Source organism: Beta vulgaris, chromosome 4 (assembly GCF_026745355.1).
Source record: "Beta vulgaris subsp. vulgaris cultivar EL10 chromosome 4, EL10.2, whole genome shotgun sequence".
NCBI lineage: Eukaryota > Viridiplantae > Streptophyta > Magnoliopsida > Caryophyllales > Amaranthaceae > Beta > Beta vulgaris.
The window spans coordinates 60077349-60093185 of record NC_079205.1 but is presented as its reverse complement, the minus strand read 5'-3'; the positions used below and the strand labels follow the sequence as shown (position 1 = coordinate 60093185).

The window sequence follows — 15837 nt, the reverse complement described above, 5'->3', positions numbered from 1 at the left end:
ACACCAACACATCGTCATGAAAAATACAAAGATAAAATGCCATTAAGAAATATATTATCATTCAGTACCACTTCTAAAATGACAAAAGGTGCTAAGAGCAACAAAACAAAAATCATGTGCACAATCTTAATTTTTTAAAGCTTAACCACAATTGAGAATAAGATTGTGTGATAACTAGTGAGTAGAACAAAAATATTTGCTGGGACGATTGGTTTGACGATCAGGCGTAAAAGCAAGACTTTTGAAGAAACATAACTAGAAACAGGCATGAATTCTCTTACAAACGAGCCATTAAGATATGAAAAGATAGATTGTACATTGGTCTAGAGGAGCATTAAAACTAGCCACAATCCATAAACAAGAATAATAGAGTAGTGAGTCAATCCACTTTCAAGCCCTTATTAGACGGCTAAAGCTGAATCCAAACTATTCAATTTCTAATTACGAGACTAGAACCCTACAACAGTAACAATCTAGATATCAAATTACAGAGCCCATTGCTGAAAGATTCGTGACTTTGGGCTCGGGAGTGAACTTCCGTCACCCGTCCCTTGACAAGCAAATTAATAAAATCCAACAACATCAAGGAGAATGGCCCAGCCTTAAAAATGCAAATCAGTCTATAATCAACTTGATACAAATCTAACTCCCAAGACTTGCTACAACATAACTCCGACATAACATTGGTCCAGACCAAAAGACCAAGTTGTTGCGACCATAATCTCCATCACTCAGTAGCGCTCCTCGGAGTTGACAGAGCGACTCCTATCAGATCTTGCCTGCAATACAAAGCACATTGCTTGTTTAGTTTTAACAGCAAATACAAAAGTTGTGTAGCTGTGTGAGAAACAAGTATGGAAAAAGACATACAACTGGTGAGCGTGATTGACTGGCGCTCCTGCTCACACTGCGACGGATCACACGACGGACTGGTGATCGGGAACTTGATGGAGATCTAGGGAGCAAACAAAGAATCACTTCAAAGTCAGTCTACACAGATTATTTAGATGCTTTAGCACAAAATCATGATTTTTTGACATCATTTAACAGGATGGTTTTGGACCTTGGTTAGCCTTTGCTCAATAAGAACCAAAAAAAAGGACATCAGAGGGGAGAGTAGGGAGAGAGAAAGAGAGAGAGGGAGAGCCACTTTGGACAGAGCAACAAATTCCAACCTTACCATCAAATCAGCTCGGTGTGGAATATCATGTTCACCAATGCGAGAAGCAAGAAGGCCCAAAACCAAGTTTCGCACTTAAAATGCACAGAACATTGTGTCTACCAATATCCTTTACCACAAGGCCTACTGAATCTCGTTCATATGCAATTTGCTATTAAGTGCTCTGTCTTCCATAACACCAGAGCACTTGATAACTGAAAATCCAGCTCTTCCTTACTGAATCACCAGTTCCGCCATCTCATACCCCAGAACCTCCACCAAAAGTTATACCTTTAAAACTAATCCAGACATGTCTCAAATAGTAAACACATCCAAAAAAAACTTGACGTCAGCCTGGGTCATGTTATATGAACTTAATTGGTCCACCCTGGATGGAAATGAGCATGGTTTGACGTGCCAAAAGATCCAAGCCCCTATGTCCAATCCCCAGACTGCCGCAAAGAGCTGGATCTAAGAAACAAAGAAGACAAGCTTCATAAACATGTTAAAACAATTGGGCAACATTGCATGTGTTTCAAATTCAACCGTGTCTCAATTAACCATCAAGAGGCATGGTTGATTTCTGAAATCCAGAGTCTCAATACTTACCCTATATGATCATTTTCAAGTGTTCCATCTTTAGTTTCACGTTAACTTATCTTTAAAAACACACATAGTTAGACAGGCCTCTAAACTAGATAACCTAAAATATAAGGCATATTAACGGACTAATCCACTCTTCTATACTCCACTCTGGCAGCACTTAATGCGTAAGCAAACACCTACCAAGCAGCTACCTTAAAGAAAAAGGGCACATATGTACAGATTTAACAGTGAAGGAAGCCAAAGATATACACAAATATACAACATGAAAAAGAATTCATAAAAACACAACTGCTGATATTTGACAGCCTTCCTCTTCCCCTATGGTGTCAAAAACATAGGTATCCTTCAATCAGGGATAATTAGTAGCAATATAATCTTGCCGGTCACATGAATCTGGCTCGTCACAAGAAGTAGAACATATAGCCTAAGTTAATCAACAAACTAGAAGCAAAATTTTGGTGTAACTAAGTAGTGTCTTGAAATTACCATACATGACACAATATTATTCAATCTTCTCAGCCACATATAGTGCCAGTCATCATACTTCCCTAAGGTTCAGTTCAAACATGAACCAAAGAAAGCATTACATTGAACTCAAGGAGATGATCAACAGGAACAATAGCATACCTAGAACGAGAGAGAGATCTTGAGGGAGACCTTGTAAGAGATCTAGAATAAGAACGGCGTGAATTTCTTCGCGGAGATATGCTGCATCAGAGGAAACAAATTCAACATGTGTTCACTATCATGACACCTAACAACAATTTTCACCTTAGGACATATAGCAGCACCTGTAACTGCGACTTCGGCTGTAACTACGGCCACGGCTGTAACTTCTGCTTCTCGACCTATCATCTGGACTCGGACTCCTCGAATATTCCTTGACCTGCAGGTACAAATATCATTGTCAGCAAATGCAAAGGAAACAATACAGCAAAATTTGAGAATCGCTTTTTTTAGAGATATACTCTAATAAAAGCACGAGAGAAAGCATTGCGAAATTCAGAATCATCCAGCTTCCTTATCTGCATCAAAGGGAATGGCCGATTAATCCACAAGAAAAGATACATAGAGATTAACATATCAACAACATACAGAATCAAACAACTTACAGCTCGTTTCATATCTTCATAATTGGCATAGTCAACAACCCCAGACATGCCTGCAAAAAGAAACCAGATCAGCTAAACAGGTGCAATTGCACAAATAGAAGCATGCAGTGCTCAAAATATTCCAACTGTTCCAAACATGTCTAAACCACATAAGTTGCCACGACAGTAAAGCTCACAATACTTGATATGATGATAAATATGAGAACAAACAGGGTCCAACCATGTAATTTAGCTAATTTTTGCATATAAAGTCTGTGCTCACCCGACATCTGCCATATGCTAGCTGCGGACGTTTGCGTATTTTCCAGTAGGTAAAAAGATGAGAATACCTCACCAATCTAGAAAGTGAGCACAATAATGTGCTCTAGAAAAGACTAGAATAATGCACAAAACAGGAGGGCGGAGGGGGGGTAAAGCTTCATATAGAATAAATCAAAGTTTAAAACTTCATAATTATCGTCATATATTAGGATCAGAACTCAATTTGCTACCTAAAATTACAAGAAGTCAATATTTCTCCAATTTTGACAGCAATATCATCCATTGCTACCCTCCCATAACTCTGCTAAGAGGATAATACAATGTCTACAAAGCCCCACTTCAACAAAGAAAAATACTGCCTCAAGCATTCACATCGGCAGACCACATGGAGCAACTTATGACTGCCATAGATGCAAGAGCACTAGGAAAACAGAAACTCCAAGAATCATCAGATGCACCAACTTACCACCATAACGACGATCCTTAAATACATCTGAAAAACAAACTTCACCAGCTCGTCGCATGTGATCCTAAAAAGATACAATATAAAGAAGTATATCAGCCAAGCATGAGTAGCAAACAGGAAAATACAAAGGAAACGGGAACAATGAACATAAGATTCATGCACGAGTTGCAAAACGGCATAATACTGACCTTCAGGTCTTGCCATGAAGCAGATGATGGCAGTCCGGTGACCATAACTGCGGAAAAACGACATAAGAATTTCTTCGCGCTATGAAATCACTAAAATCAAGTTGCTCAAGAACCAAGACTAACCCCTGTAATCAGTGTGTTTGGGTGCACCACCTCTATAACTGCTGCCACTATAGCTGCTGTGGCGATCAGATGATGAGTATGCTCGGCCACCATGAGCGAATTCGACCTAAAAATATCACGCCAAAGTAAATTATGCACAAGATGCAAGATCAACAGCAGGCGACAGCAACAGAAGCTCAAACGGATTGCAGCTGCTGCAAATAGACAGGCAGCAGAAATAAGGTCCCAAGAATACCTACCCGCAATCTATGCCCATCAAAGTCATACCCATTACGACCATGCACGGCATCTTCAGCATCTCTTTCATCTTCAAACTGTAAATATTTGGTTGCAATAAACCATAAAAACAAAAGAATTAAGAGAAAGGAGCTCTATGTTCCAAACTATAAATATTTGGTTGAAATCCCACCCTTGCACAGTTCTTCCACTTCATACAATTGCCCTTACCTCAACAAATGCATAACCTGGCGGCCTTGGTGGAACCTTCAAATCAATGTCAACGATTGGTCCATACTGCATGAGATAAGAGCACAAATATTTAGTGATTAATCTGATATAACTTGTTTACTTAGCTACAAGGAAGAGCCAAACTAGACCCTAGTTCCTGAAATAGTCAGCCAATAACAAATTCGTTCCAGTACAAAGAACACTGACTTGAAACAGGACATAGACTCCTCCACCAAGTCAAATTTGCATCTATTTTTCAGTTGCAGAAAACAGATCCATTCCCCCCGCCCAGCTCTCCCAAAAGAAAACCGTACATACAGTCACTACATATGTCCCCTATGTACTAGATTTCTAAAATGAAAAGCAAGTCCCAACTCTCATTTTGAACTGGCCCAAATAGGAATAGCATTACCATCCTGCTTGACTCTGTGACTCAAAGCATTGTGAAACATAATATATAACTTCTCACATTATAACAACTTTTTTCCTCTTGGAGTTGCATCTTACAAGTTACAAGATATACACGTCCAAAGTCCAATCCACAATTTTGAAATGTCTTACACAGTAAATGCATGATGAATTTGCAAGATCTATCCTCCACCTATTGTTTCCCTATCTTCCAAAAGGATAAGGAAATCAACTATCATCATCATCATAGGTTTGGATGCCAATAGCCCAGATGTTTCTCATCCCTTATCGCTTAGCATTTCCACATAGGCCTGGCAAAAGTCGACCCAACCTGACAACCCGACAACCCGACCCGAACCCGACCTGAAATTAGCGGGTTTGGGTTGAGATTTTCAACCCGATTAGTTAAATGGGTCGACCTGAACCCGACCTGAAAGTTAAATGGGTCAGGTTCAGGTTGAATTTTCTGACCTGAAAATGACGCACCTGACCTGATTTGTAAATGGGTCAAAATCAGGTCGGGTCAACCCATTATAACCTGACCCGAATAATTGAACTTAAAAACAAAAAATTGTTTTGAACTGTTGATATTTTTCCAGCCAAAGACTTTGGGCCCAAAAAACAAAATGACGCTAAACTTTCAATCACTCCTCTCCTCACAATCTTTCACTCTAACCCTAAAATTTCTAAAATTCTAACGCCTCACTCTCTCTCTCTCTCAGTCCTAACTCCTAACCCTAAAATTTCTAACGCCTCTCTCACTTTCAGTCACTCCTCTTCTTCTTCGTTGCCGGCGCTTGCTAGTTGCTACTTTGTCTCCTTCGCCTCTCGGTAGTTGCTGATCCGTCTTCTTCGCCCCTCGCTGCTCGCTGCTCCGTCTTCTTCGTTCGTTGCTGCTCGAATCACTCACATCAGGTATTTCTTTTTTTTGAAAGAACACATCAGGTATTTCTTTGCTCTAATTTTGTTCAATTTTTTTAGTTTTTCTTTATTTATGTGCTCGAATTTTGTTCTTATTTTTCTATTTTCTTCATTCTCCTTCATAAATCAGAATTTTTGCTGCTCTTCTTCAACATCAGGTATTCTTCTTTTCTCAATTTTATTTTCTTATTTTGTCCTTTATTTTCTTTCGTTTTTTTTCCTGCTATTTTTCTTCTGTTTTTCTGCTATTTTTTTCTGTCATGCTATTTTATTTCTTTTTGTTTTGGTATTTTATTTCGTTTTGTTATGCTATTTTCTTTTGTTTTTTCTGCAATTTTATTTCGTTTTTTTCTGTTTTTTATTTTCTATTTTTCTATGTTAGACATTTATTTTCTTATTTTGTCCTTTATTTTCTTATTTTCTCATTTATTTTATTATGCCTGTTTCATTTGTTTTTGGGTATAGTTTTTTTTTGTGTTTATATAGTTATAAGATTTTCTGGTTTATTGTGCCTGATTTTTTATGTGATTTGAGTCCTTGATTCATCATGCATGTGATTTGAGTACTCTTCGATTCTGATTTCTTAATCAATATTACTTGAAATATTAATACTGTATTTTTTTTGTTTTGTGCTTGTAGATCCGATGACTTGGAAGTAAACCAAGAGATTGATGCAACTGAAACAAGACTTTTTCGAAATGATGAAGCAGTTGTTTGGGATTAAATTGTTTGGGATTATTTGTATTCTTTTAGACAATTTTGTTTGGGATTAAATTGTTGTTTTGCTTGAGAATTTTAAGATGCACTTGTTTGAAAAGTCAGGTTAAATGAACAAAATCAGGTTGACCATCTCTGAATATAACAACCTGATTTACACCCAAAATAAAAGTTTCAGGTCAAATAAGGTCATATTCGGGTTGACCCGAACCCGAAAGTATCAGGTTCAGGTTGTGTTTTTCAACCTAAAAGCTTAAATGGGTCAGGTTCGGGTTGGGGGGTGGCTGACCCGAAATCAGCTAACCCGAACACGAACCTGACCCGACCTGATGTGTTTGACAGCCCTATTTCCACATATAGGTGTACTTCACTTCCTACTCTAAGCTCCTCTGCCTTCAAGCTCCATACCTCTACAGTAGACACCTGAGTTTAGAAGCGAGACTAGCATATTTTCAGAGTTCATAATTCGCATAAAATCATCCATGATCATCTAGATAACACGGAGGCGTAAATCTCAAGCAATCAACTTCTGTTCAGGGAACGTTGAAAACATATTCAAAATCTGAAATCTTCAAACATTCATTCCACAGAAAATACATCAGGGGTTCGTGATATCTTTACACAAACTGATAAACTCTATTTCTCTGGATTCACCCCTGCAATTTTCTTTTCAAAGAGCCATTTCCCCCTTTAAACTCTCATACTTCCCAGAGGATACAACCCACAATTAACAGGGATTAACGAGAAAGTTACACAAATTGGTATAGTCTATATCTTTTGATTCACCCCTGCAATTTTCTCTTCGAAAAAGAAGGCCATTTACCCTCTAAACATTCACAACATGAGTTCTCGAATACAACCCACAATCCGTACCTAAAAGTTAAAATATAGTCACGGAGCCAGAAGCTCAGCTCCATTGGAGAAAATAATATGCAAAAGCACACATGAAACATTGATTTTTAAATGAGCTTGCACGGAATGACACTTTGTAGCACACTAGCACCATATTCATAAAATTCAAAATACTTAAATAGTAAAAGCTTAAGCAGAACAAAGCTTAATCATTCACCATTGGGGAAAAATAATACACTGATTGACACTTTCAAGGTCAAGAGGCTTGCAAATAGCAGAGTCTATGATCTCTTATAATAGAAGCTCAAATAAACTAGTTACCAATATAGCACGGGATCAGCAAAAATAACATGTATGCAGCATTAATCCACCCTGATCTAGTAAGTCACAAGGATTGTCTCAATAACAACCTTAGGTTAATTAGTCTCAAGATTGTCAGAGATCAAAGTTCATTCCAAGAATCTCTATGAAAACCTTCAATGATATGAATAAAAAGTAGAACATCTCTCCATACAAATTATCTCACCCGAGAAAGATACTAAAAGACAAGATATTGCTCAGTTCATGTCCAACAACTACAAGGAGCAACATATATAATCAGCTATTAAAACCAACCTTGTAGAAGATATCCTCCACTTCCCTCTCACGAATATCACCAGGAAGGTTACCGACATAGATAGTACGGTAAATTCGTCTCGTCATTTTATTCAACCCTCCACAAAGTTTCTTCAAGCCTTGACAAAATCTACACATCAAAATCTAGTCAATATTAGGACTTTCCAAATATAAGAACACATTGAAAAAAAGACACAATATTGTATAATTCTAACCAATTATGTCCAAAAGGTATAAAAGACGATTATCCCCCATTCAGACGGATCAATTTGAGCATCTAAAAAAATTCACAAACAAAATTACATGATGGAAGAAAGTTTCTTCTAATAATTAGAAAAAAAAAAAAAAAAAAAACCCCCATTTCTTTTCTTTCTTGTTTACTTTTCATGTTCCAAATCAAAAACCTAATTACTCAAAATCCTAATTGACATTTTCATTCTCATTCTCATTCCTAGCTCAGTGAAATCCACCCCCCCAAATAATTAAAGGAAAGTTATTTTCTTCTTTTGTTGTTCGTGTTAATATCTGACATCATATGATTCTTCAACTAACACTAAATGGGAATAACAGAAATTAAACATAAAAAAAAAAAAAGCAATAACGAAAAAATCAAAAATAAAAAGATGAAATCTTCGACGAAAACAGAGGCAACAAATAATTCAACCATAATATAAATAAAAAAGAAAGATCGGTCGACAACAAATTAAATTGAAAGATAATACAAACTCAATACATAATAAGTAATCATCCAAAACCTAATTTTCTAGACACAAAAGAGGAAAACAAAAATCGGAATATTCCAAAATTTGACAATTGAACGCGCGAAAAAGCAAGAAATAAAAATTCATCAGAAGATGGGAATTGAGAAATTACCGAGCTTAAATGGTGATTCGAGGAAATTGTTAATGGAAGGAAACTAGGGTTTAAAATTATGGTTTCTGTAGACGAAAAAAAGAGGAAATAACAGAAAAAACGAGAAGAGGGGGTACCGTCGAATTTTAGAAGTCTCTGGAAAGCAATGAAGAGATTGGAGAGGATAGAGAGAGAGTAATATTAGTAATAGTAATATTATGAGACAAAGGTTGGGACTAGGTTCGGTGTTCCACTAACCTACGGTTTTATTGTGTACCCTGCCTTTTTGCCCTACCTTTTTTGGTGTTTTGCTAAATTATGCCCTAAATTTTCCTAGTTACGCCCTAAATACGGTATTTTCATACCGTATTTATATACCTGCATTTCTTTCCTCTCTTTCCCTTTCACTCACTCACTTTCTCTCTCCTCTCCACCACAACTGCCACCAATTTCTCTCTCCTCTCCACCACAACTGCCACCACACCACCACCACCATATTCTTCTCCAATTTCACACTTCTGACTCTTATGTCTTCTAACAACAATATGCCGGCACCACCACCTCCGACCTACCCCCGACACCCCACCACTGTAGTATCCCGGCCACCACTGTCGTACCCCCGACACACCACCACCATCCCCTTCTTCTCTCCTCTTTTTTCTTTATTTTCTAAATTTTTTTTTTTAAAAAAAGGGGAGGCATCCACCATGGACGCCTCCCTTTTTTTTAAAAAAAAAATCAGAAAAAAAGGGGAGGCGTCCACCATGGACGCCCCACCACTGGTGGAGGCGTCCATGGCAGGCGCCTCACTATGCGGTGGAGCGCCTGCCATGAACGCCTCCACCAGTGGTGGGGCGTCCATGGTGGACGCCTCCCTTTTTTTTAAAAAAAAATTCAAATTACTGTTAATGAAGAAACAAAGAAGAGGAGGGTGGGTTACGGCGGTTGTGCTGCGGCGGCAGTGTGTCGGTGGTGTGGCGCAGTACTGGTGCGACGGCGACTGGTGCGACGGCGACTGGTGCGGCGGTGGTGGTGCACCGGTGCCCAATTGTAATGTGGGAGAAGAGGGGAGACAAGTGAATGTACATGGTGGAAAATCTGAAAATGAAAAAATACGTATATTATACGTATTTAGGGCGTAACTAGGATATTGTAGGGCGTCGTTTAGCAAATGAGTTTTTTTTTTTTAAGGTTAAGATAAGCATTCTATTGAAAACACATGGAAGTATACCAAACTATAATGTATCTATATAAATATATTACATTTTTTTACATAATTTATCAACCAATTATGTGATCATTACAGTATTTAAGAAAAATCATAATCAAGTCGAAAGTCTTGGTAGATTCGTCTTAATATAAGAATTTCAAATATTGAACTTTTGAAATTTTCACTTATATAGAATTAGAGATATTGACGTTTAAATAAGTGTCTCAACAAACGTGAAAAAAAAAAGAAACGGAGCAATAAAATACCGAGAAAGTAGAGCTGATCATTGTGGTCCGGTCCGACCCGATATTTTTGCAGGTTTTGGGCGAATGATTTTGGCCCGCGGTTGGGCCCGACCTAATTTTTGCTTCGGACAGGCTTTGGGCAAGTAAAAAATGATCCGAAAAACCCGCTCATTTTGGTCCGGCCCGGTCTGACCAATGGACAAATTTTTTAGGCGCGACCCGGCCCGGCCCATGATCCCCTCTAAGAGAAAGTAATATCTCATTTGAGAGGCTTATATATGTATTAGTTTTTTAAAACATAAACTTCTATGTTTTAAAATGTATTAGTCACCGTAAATCCCCATCGTTTCAAAACAACAGAAGGAAGTTTAGAGCCTCTCATTGAAACCCTGACCTATATTAATGTTCTCGTGCGGCTTTTATCGGTTGCCATACTGGTGGTAAGCCTGAAACTTTGTTGTGAAAGTGAAAACCAATTTTTTCTGATTTCCTGTTTTTGGTTTTTAGTTTTCAAAAAAACTGAAAACTAAAACCAAAAAACGATAACGAATATGCCCCAATTTAATCGCTGATCGTTGTCAGCTACTCATAGATAGCTAGCAGCTACCTATAATAACTATAGAATCGTTAACCGCTACTAGAACCGCTAATTTTGTCAAACATGCCTTTAAGTGAACGGGCCCTAATTTATAATACGACGTACTTAGACCACAGGAATACAATTCGTGTTATTTGTTACGCCGCTGGTTTGAAATTAAGCAGTATTCTCTTTTCAGGCAGTTTCTGTCGAATTCGAACTTCTAAACTTTCGTTTGCCTGCAACTTCCTCTCTCCTTTCCACCGCCTACCCTTCCTACCTCTATAATACCACAATTTATTCCTCCCAAAATATCATCTTTTTCTCGTTTTCATCCCAATTTTTTTTCTCTCTCTCAAAAATTAATCTTTCTAATCCATAACAATGGCGGAATCCAAAACCACCATGGAATCACTCAGGGGATGGGTCGTTCAAAACAAACTTCGCGCTGTTGGTAATTTTTTCATCCTACCATCACTTTTTCTTTTACAATTTACGCTAATAAAAATCTTTTCTTTTATATGTTTTTTGAATTTTGATTGCAAAATCGATTATTTTTGTTGATTGATGCAAAAATTTGGAACAGGGTGTTTATGGTTGAGTGGAATTACTGGATCTATCGCTTACAATTGGTCTCGTCCTCAAATGAAAACCAGCGTTAAACTTATTCACGCTAGGTTAGATTTTTTTTTATATCTTAATTTTCGTAAAATTTCCAATTTTCCTGTTTTTTTTTTTGTGTGTGTGTGTGTGTGTTTATATATGTTTTTTCTTCGTCGAATTTGGGGCAAGTAATGTTTAATATGATAATTGCCGGAATATTGTCCCCACCTCCTTAAAAGCAAAACCTTTTTTAGTTATTTGGTTTTTAGATTAAGTGTTGGGTTGAATTGTGGTTTTTGGACCGTGTATTAAGTTTCATGTCTATGGTATTTGAGTTAATATATGAATGTCTGGCAAATTGTTGGATGTGATTGAGGTGGATAGGATTGAAGTTGCAAGTAACTTTTTGTGATATCGGTCCGAGGATATTTAGATTGTAGATTATACTCCCTCCGTCTTTTTTTATTTGCTACATTTTGCCATTTAGGGGTGTTTCAATTTATTTGCTACATTTGCAAATATTTCCATATATAGTACATAAGTCCCACACTTTATTTACAAATTTGCCATCACTCCCTTCTTGATTTTGTAAATGTTTCCATATATAATACATAGGTCCCACAATTTACCTATTTGCTTTTTTGTTAATTCCATTTATGTCAATGGTCCTCACTCCCTCCTTGGTCTTTGTGAAAAAGTGCTTGTAGCAAATAAAAAAAGACGGAGGGAGTATAGAATTAGCTGCAGAGCTTTGGGAATTCTGTGTTTTAGTGAATATACCATTGCATAAATTGTTTCTCATGGATTGAGTTGGAAAGGTTATGTCATGGATTGTGGCTTTTGGACCCGTATATTTAGTTTCATGTCTAGGGTATTCGAGTTTATATATGAATGTCAGGCAAATTGTTGGATGCGGTTGAGGTGGATATGATTTGAAACTTGGAACTTTTCGTCCGTGGATATTTATGTTGTAGAATGTGTAGAATTAGTTGCTGAGCTTTGGAAATTCTGTGTTTTGGTGAATTTTACCATTGCATAAATTGTTTCTCATGGATTCATGGATTGAGTTGGAAAGGTTATGTCCAGGGGCGGATGCACATAGTAACAAGGGGTAGCACGTGCTACCCCTGTTTTTTTTTTAAAAAATCGATTTTTTTAATTTAAAAAACAAAACGAGGAGGAGCGCGTGCAAAAGCAAGCAAACAAACCCTAACTGAACTTCTTTCCTTTTCTCTCTCCTCAATCCTCATGGCCTCCTTTCTCTCTCTCTCCGTTTTACTCTCTCCCGAATATTGTCGGCGGCTGGTAATTGGCTTGTCGTTGAAACGCTTAATGGCTGCTCACTTGTAGATCTGCCTTACTGTTAACTTGTGGTGGTGCTCTGGCTTGTGGTTCATTTTCATATTCATCTTCTACCTTCACTCAGAAGTCACAAGTTAGCTTGCTCTCTTCTCCCTTAACCCCATTGTGAAATTGAATCTTTAATATGGTTCATTGTTCATAAGTTGATTAGATTTTGGTTTTAAAGCTAGAAATTTTATTGGTATTTGATTGTATCTTGGTTAATACGACATTTGGGTTTTCCCATTTTTGACTGATCAATGAATCATAGTCTTCATCATTTTTTTTTTAATCTATGGTTAATCTTTTGTTTTAAGTGGTGAAAGAAGTTTTCTATAATTTCAAGAAACAATAAAAAAAAATGTAGCACCATCATTATATAAAACGTACAAGTTACAACACAAATCAATGGTAGACTAAGAGAAGAAAACACCAAAATAAGCATTTCAAGGAGGAGATGGCATGAGTTTTTTTTTATAAGTTTTTTTTTTTATATATATAAGGAGGAAATGGCATGAGTGAGTGAGAAGAAGCATTACTCTTTTCAAAAATTAATCTTCCTTGCAGCTAAGCAATAGACATAATCAGTGACATTGCAACAATTTTCCTCGTTCTTTTACTCCAAGTTTGGTCAATTACATGGGATTTTTGACGAACAAAACTAATAGATCAGATATGAATAGTTTAATTAGAAAATGCTACTATGGTAGGATACCCATATTTCTGAATTACTTAGAAAATGGAGAGAGAGACAAAGAGGGAGATGAATAGTGAAAACCCAAATCTTCCTCCAACTCAATCAAGCTAACAAAAATTTTCCCTGCCAACTAATATTTATAAATCAGTTTCAAATTTTGAGAAATCGCTTGAGTAATTGTGAAAATCTTTTATCAAGTAATTCGAAGTTGTATATGGATATTGTGATATAAATTTTTTTTTAAAAATGTAATACTATCACCAATTTGCGCTACCCCTAGTTCGAATTCCTGGATCCGCCCCTGGTTATGTCATTACCAAAAATTATGATCGAGTTGGGAAGAGGATTTTGTTTATGTTAATTTCCTTTCGTTTCCCTTGTTGGCCTATGGAGTATTGGAGGTTGAAGAGGTTGAAATATTGTGAAGGTTTAGTTCCTCTCTATGAGAAAGAGAGATGGTTACGGCAGACATGTATATTTTGATCCTTCTCTTTGTGTTGGTTCACTTTTTACTAGGAAAGGTGGGAATTGACACATGTAGCCATCGGGTATCTATTTAGTTTAGCATGTATGTATAAGCATGTCGTGCTGTCCTTGGGTTTGCGTATGTGGAGGCTATCATTTTTGGTGGAGTGTTCTGGAATGTAGGTAGTTATCGCTGAATTATTCATAGCATTGCTGGAGTTTATGATCTCTGTAGTCTTTGTGAAAAAATTAACGCTACTAGCCCCAACTATGGCGGTTCTTTTTCAAAGGTCCCAACTTCCATTTACCTCAAAGTGGTCCTAACTCTGTGAGGTCTCTTCCCAAAACGATCCTCCAACTTAATGAACATGTTAAATTGGTTAATTATGACACATTAGAATTTTCTATTGATTTCAATTTATTATAAAATATTGTAAGTGGATGAATGTCATGTGTTATTTAGTAGGTTAATTAAGCTAAAGGACCGTTTTGAGAAGAAACCCTTAAAAGTTTGGATGATTCTAAGATAATCAAAAGTTGAGACGGTTCAAAGTGAATTGGCCATAATTGGGACCACTAGGGTCAATTTTCCTAATAATTATCCTATTAGTTCTTAGTTGCTCATGAAGTTGTGAAAATTCAGGAATTAATAAAGCCATGAAAGAGTTTGCAAGGAGTTGGCTTTCTAAGCATGGATAATGCTGTTAATGTGAGATTTCATCCTTTATCATTGGCTGAGTCAATTGTTTATACATATACTACTGGCTTTGATAACTGAGCTAGAAATTTCAATTACTTGTCGTTTGAGAATGCAAGGTACATAAGATGCATTAAGCTCCTAGTGCTTTGACATTCTTTACTGAACTTGCTAGGTTTTTAGGCATAATATTGCTACTGGCTTTGATAATTGAGCTAGGAATTTCAATTACTTGTCATTTGAGAATGCAAGGTACATAGGATGCGTTAAGCTCCTATTGCTTTGACATTCTTTACTGAACTTGCTAGGTTTTTTAGGCATAATATTGCTGATTAGATAAATATTCTTATTGCGCGAATGGGAATCGCCAGAAACATTAAATGTGTTCGGGACCCCTGTCCCAGGCTGAAACAAACCCGCAGCAGTAAGCACATCAAGAGGGATGATATCAGGAACTTGTTTTATGGGAGTTAAAACAGAAAGATTGACGTTAGTTTGATGGTTTAGTAGTAACTTTTAATATTAGGAGAGTTCCGAGCCTTATGCTAAGCCCACTCTCTTGGAGACATCTGGATACTACTACGGATTATACTGTTAGGAAATGTCTTTTTCTGCCTAGGAAATAGTAGATTTCTGCAGGTTCTTGTTTCGGCTCTTGTCAGTTAAATATAGATGTAGAATTAATTCTCATGGGTAATTTTGTTTCTTGTTTTCTATAATCAAAATAAATTTTGTTTCACCTTCAAGATATCATTTGTCATTAGTTGTATATGTTCATAGTTGCTTACTTTGCTTGTGCTTCTATTGCAGGTTGCATGCTCAGGCCCTTACACTGGCTGCCTTAGTCGGAGCTGCATCAGTTGAATATTTTGACCGCAAATATTCAGAAGCTAAGAAAGATCAATATCCAGAGTTGGTTCCCTTAGATAGCTCGCACAAGAATTAAGTGAAGTTGATCTTATGTGATCTTTAACCAAATTAGAATATCTTCCAATATATGCATACTGATTTTCTGCTCTTTGTGCAGTTGTACGATATCTTTTGTTATTATTTTCTTTTCCCCAAGTTGTTACTCTTGCAGAGTAAAAAAAAATATGGAAGTTAGGTAGCCAGGCTTTGTAAAATGCCATTGTTAATAATCCAATTTTGGTGAAAGCTGAAATTTGCTTGCCTTCTCCGGATTCTTGTGAATGAATATCTCTTTGTGCTATGTTTTCCCGTCGAAATTGATCTATATAAGTAAAGCAGCTAATCAAAGAATAAACAGGGAACAAG

The 15837-nt window shown here is 37.0% G+C and overlaps 2 protein-coding genes across 5 annotated transcripts; one reads left to right on the top strand and one right to left on the bottom strand.

The window, feature by feature from the left end:
* Positions 1 to 297: 297 nt before the first annotated feature.
* LOC104890321 (serine/arginine-rich splicing factor SR30) lies at positions 298 to 8958 on the bottom strand. Of its 4 annotated transcripts, none has more exons than XM_048643547.1 (14): positions 8749 to 8950; positions 8091 to 8152; positions 7876 to 8005; positions 4363 to 4428; positions 4155 to 4229; positions 3916 to 4021; positions 3793 to 3839; positions 3605 to 3668; positions 2878 to 2927; positions 2734 to 2790; positions 2557 to 2651; positions 2393 to 2473; positions 871 to 955; positions 298 to 779 (listed from the first exon to the last, which is right to left on the bottom strand). In XM_048643547.1, exons 3-14 carry the CDS (start codon positions 7960 to 7962, stop codon positions 732 to 734), a joined length of 861 nt encoding a protein of 286 aa, XP_048499504.1. In that variant the 5' UTR covers positions 7963 to 8005; positions 8091 to 8152; positions 8749 to 8950; the 3' UTR covers positions 298 to 731. The 4 variants fall into 4 exon arrangements, 3 of the variants coding, with proteins under 3 accessions (XP_048499504.1, XP_010674060.2, XP_010674059.2); XR_007273680.2 differs by lacking the exon at positions 8091 to 8152 and adding an exon at positions 1181 to 1630 and having other exon boundaries at positions 724 to 779; XM_010675758.4 differs by lacking the exon at positions 8091 to 8152 and having other exon boundaries at positions 8865 to 8958.
* Positions 8959 to 10937: 1979 nt separating this feature from the next.
* On the top strand, positions 10938 to 15772 carry LOC104890322 (hypothetical protein). Its single transcript, XM_010675760.4, has 3 exons — positions 10938 to 11213; positions 11346 to 11436; positions 15373 to 15772. The coding sequence occupies exons 1-3, from the start codon at positions 11144 to 11146 to the stop codon at positions 15506 to 15508; spliced, it is 297 nt and encodes a 98-aa protein (XP_010674062.1). The 5' UTR covers positions 10938 to 11143; the 3' UTR covers positions 15509 to 15772.
* The last annotated feature ends 65 nt before the right edge of the window (positions 15773 to 15837 follow it).

What these genes read in the sequence shown, in the direction of transcription:
- LOC104890322 (XM_010675760.4), top strand. Translation starts at nt 11,144, where the DNA reads ATGGCGGAATCCAAAACCACCATGGAATCACTCAGGGGATGGGTCGTT. An exon ending in AAACAAACTTCGCGCTGTTG is followed by an intron (nt 11,214 to 11,345) that starts GTAATTTTTTCA and finishes AATTTGGAACAG; the next exon opens with GGTGTTTATGGTTGAGTGGA. An exon ending in GTTAAACTTATTCACGCTAG is followed by an intron (nt 11,437 to 15,372) that starts GTTAGATTTTTT and finishes CTTCTATTGCAG; the next exon opens with GTTGCATGCTCAGGCCCTTA.
- LOC104890321 (XM_010675758.4), bottom strand. Translation starts at nt 7,962, where the DNA reads ATGACGAGACGAATTTACCGTACTATCTATGTCGGTAACCTTCCTGGT. An exon ending in CAGGTTATGCATTTGTTGAG is followed by an intron (nt 4,230 to 4,362) that starts GTAAGGGCAATT and finishes AAATATTTACAG; the next exon opens with TTTGAAGATGAAAGAGATGC. An exon ending in AGATCTCTCTCTCGTTCTAG is followed by an intron (nt 956 to 2,392) that starts GTATGCTATTGT and finishes TTTGCTCCCTAG; the next exon opens with ATCTCCATCAAGTTCCCGAT.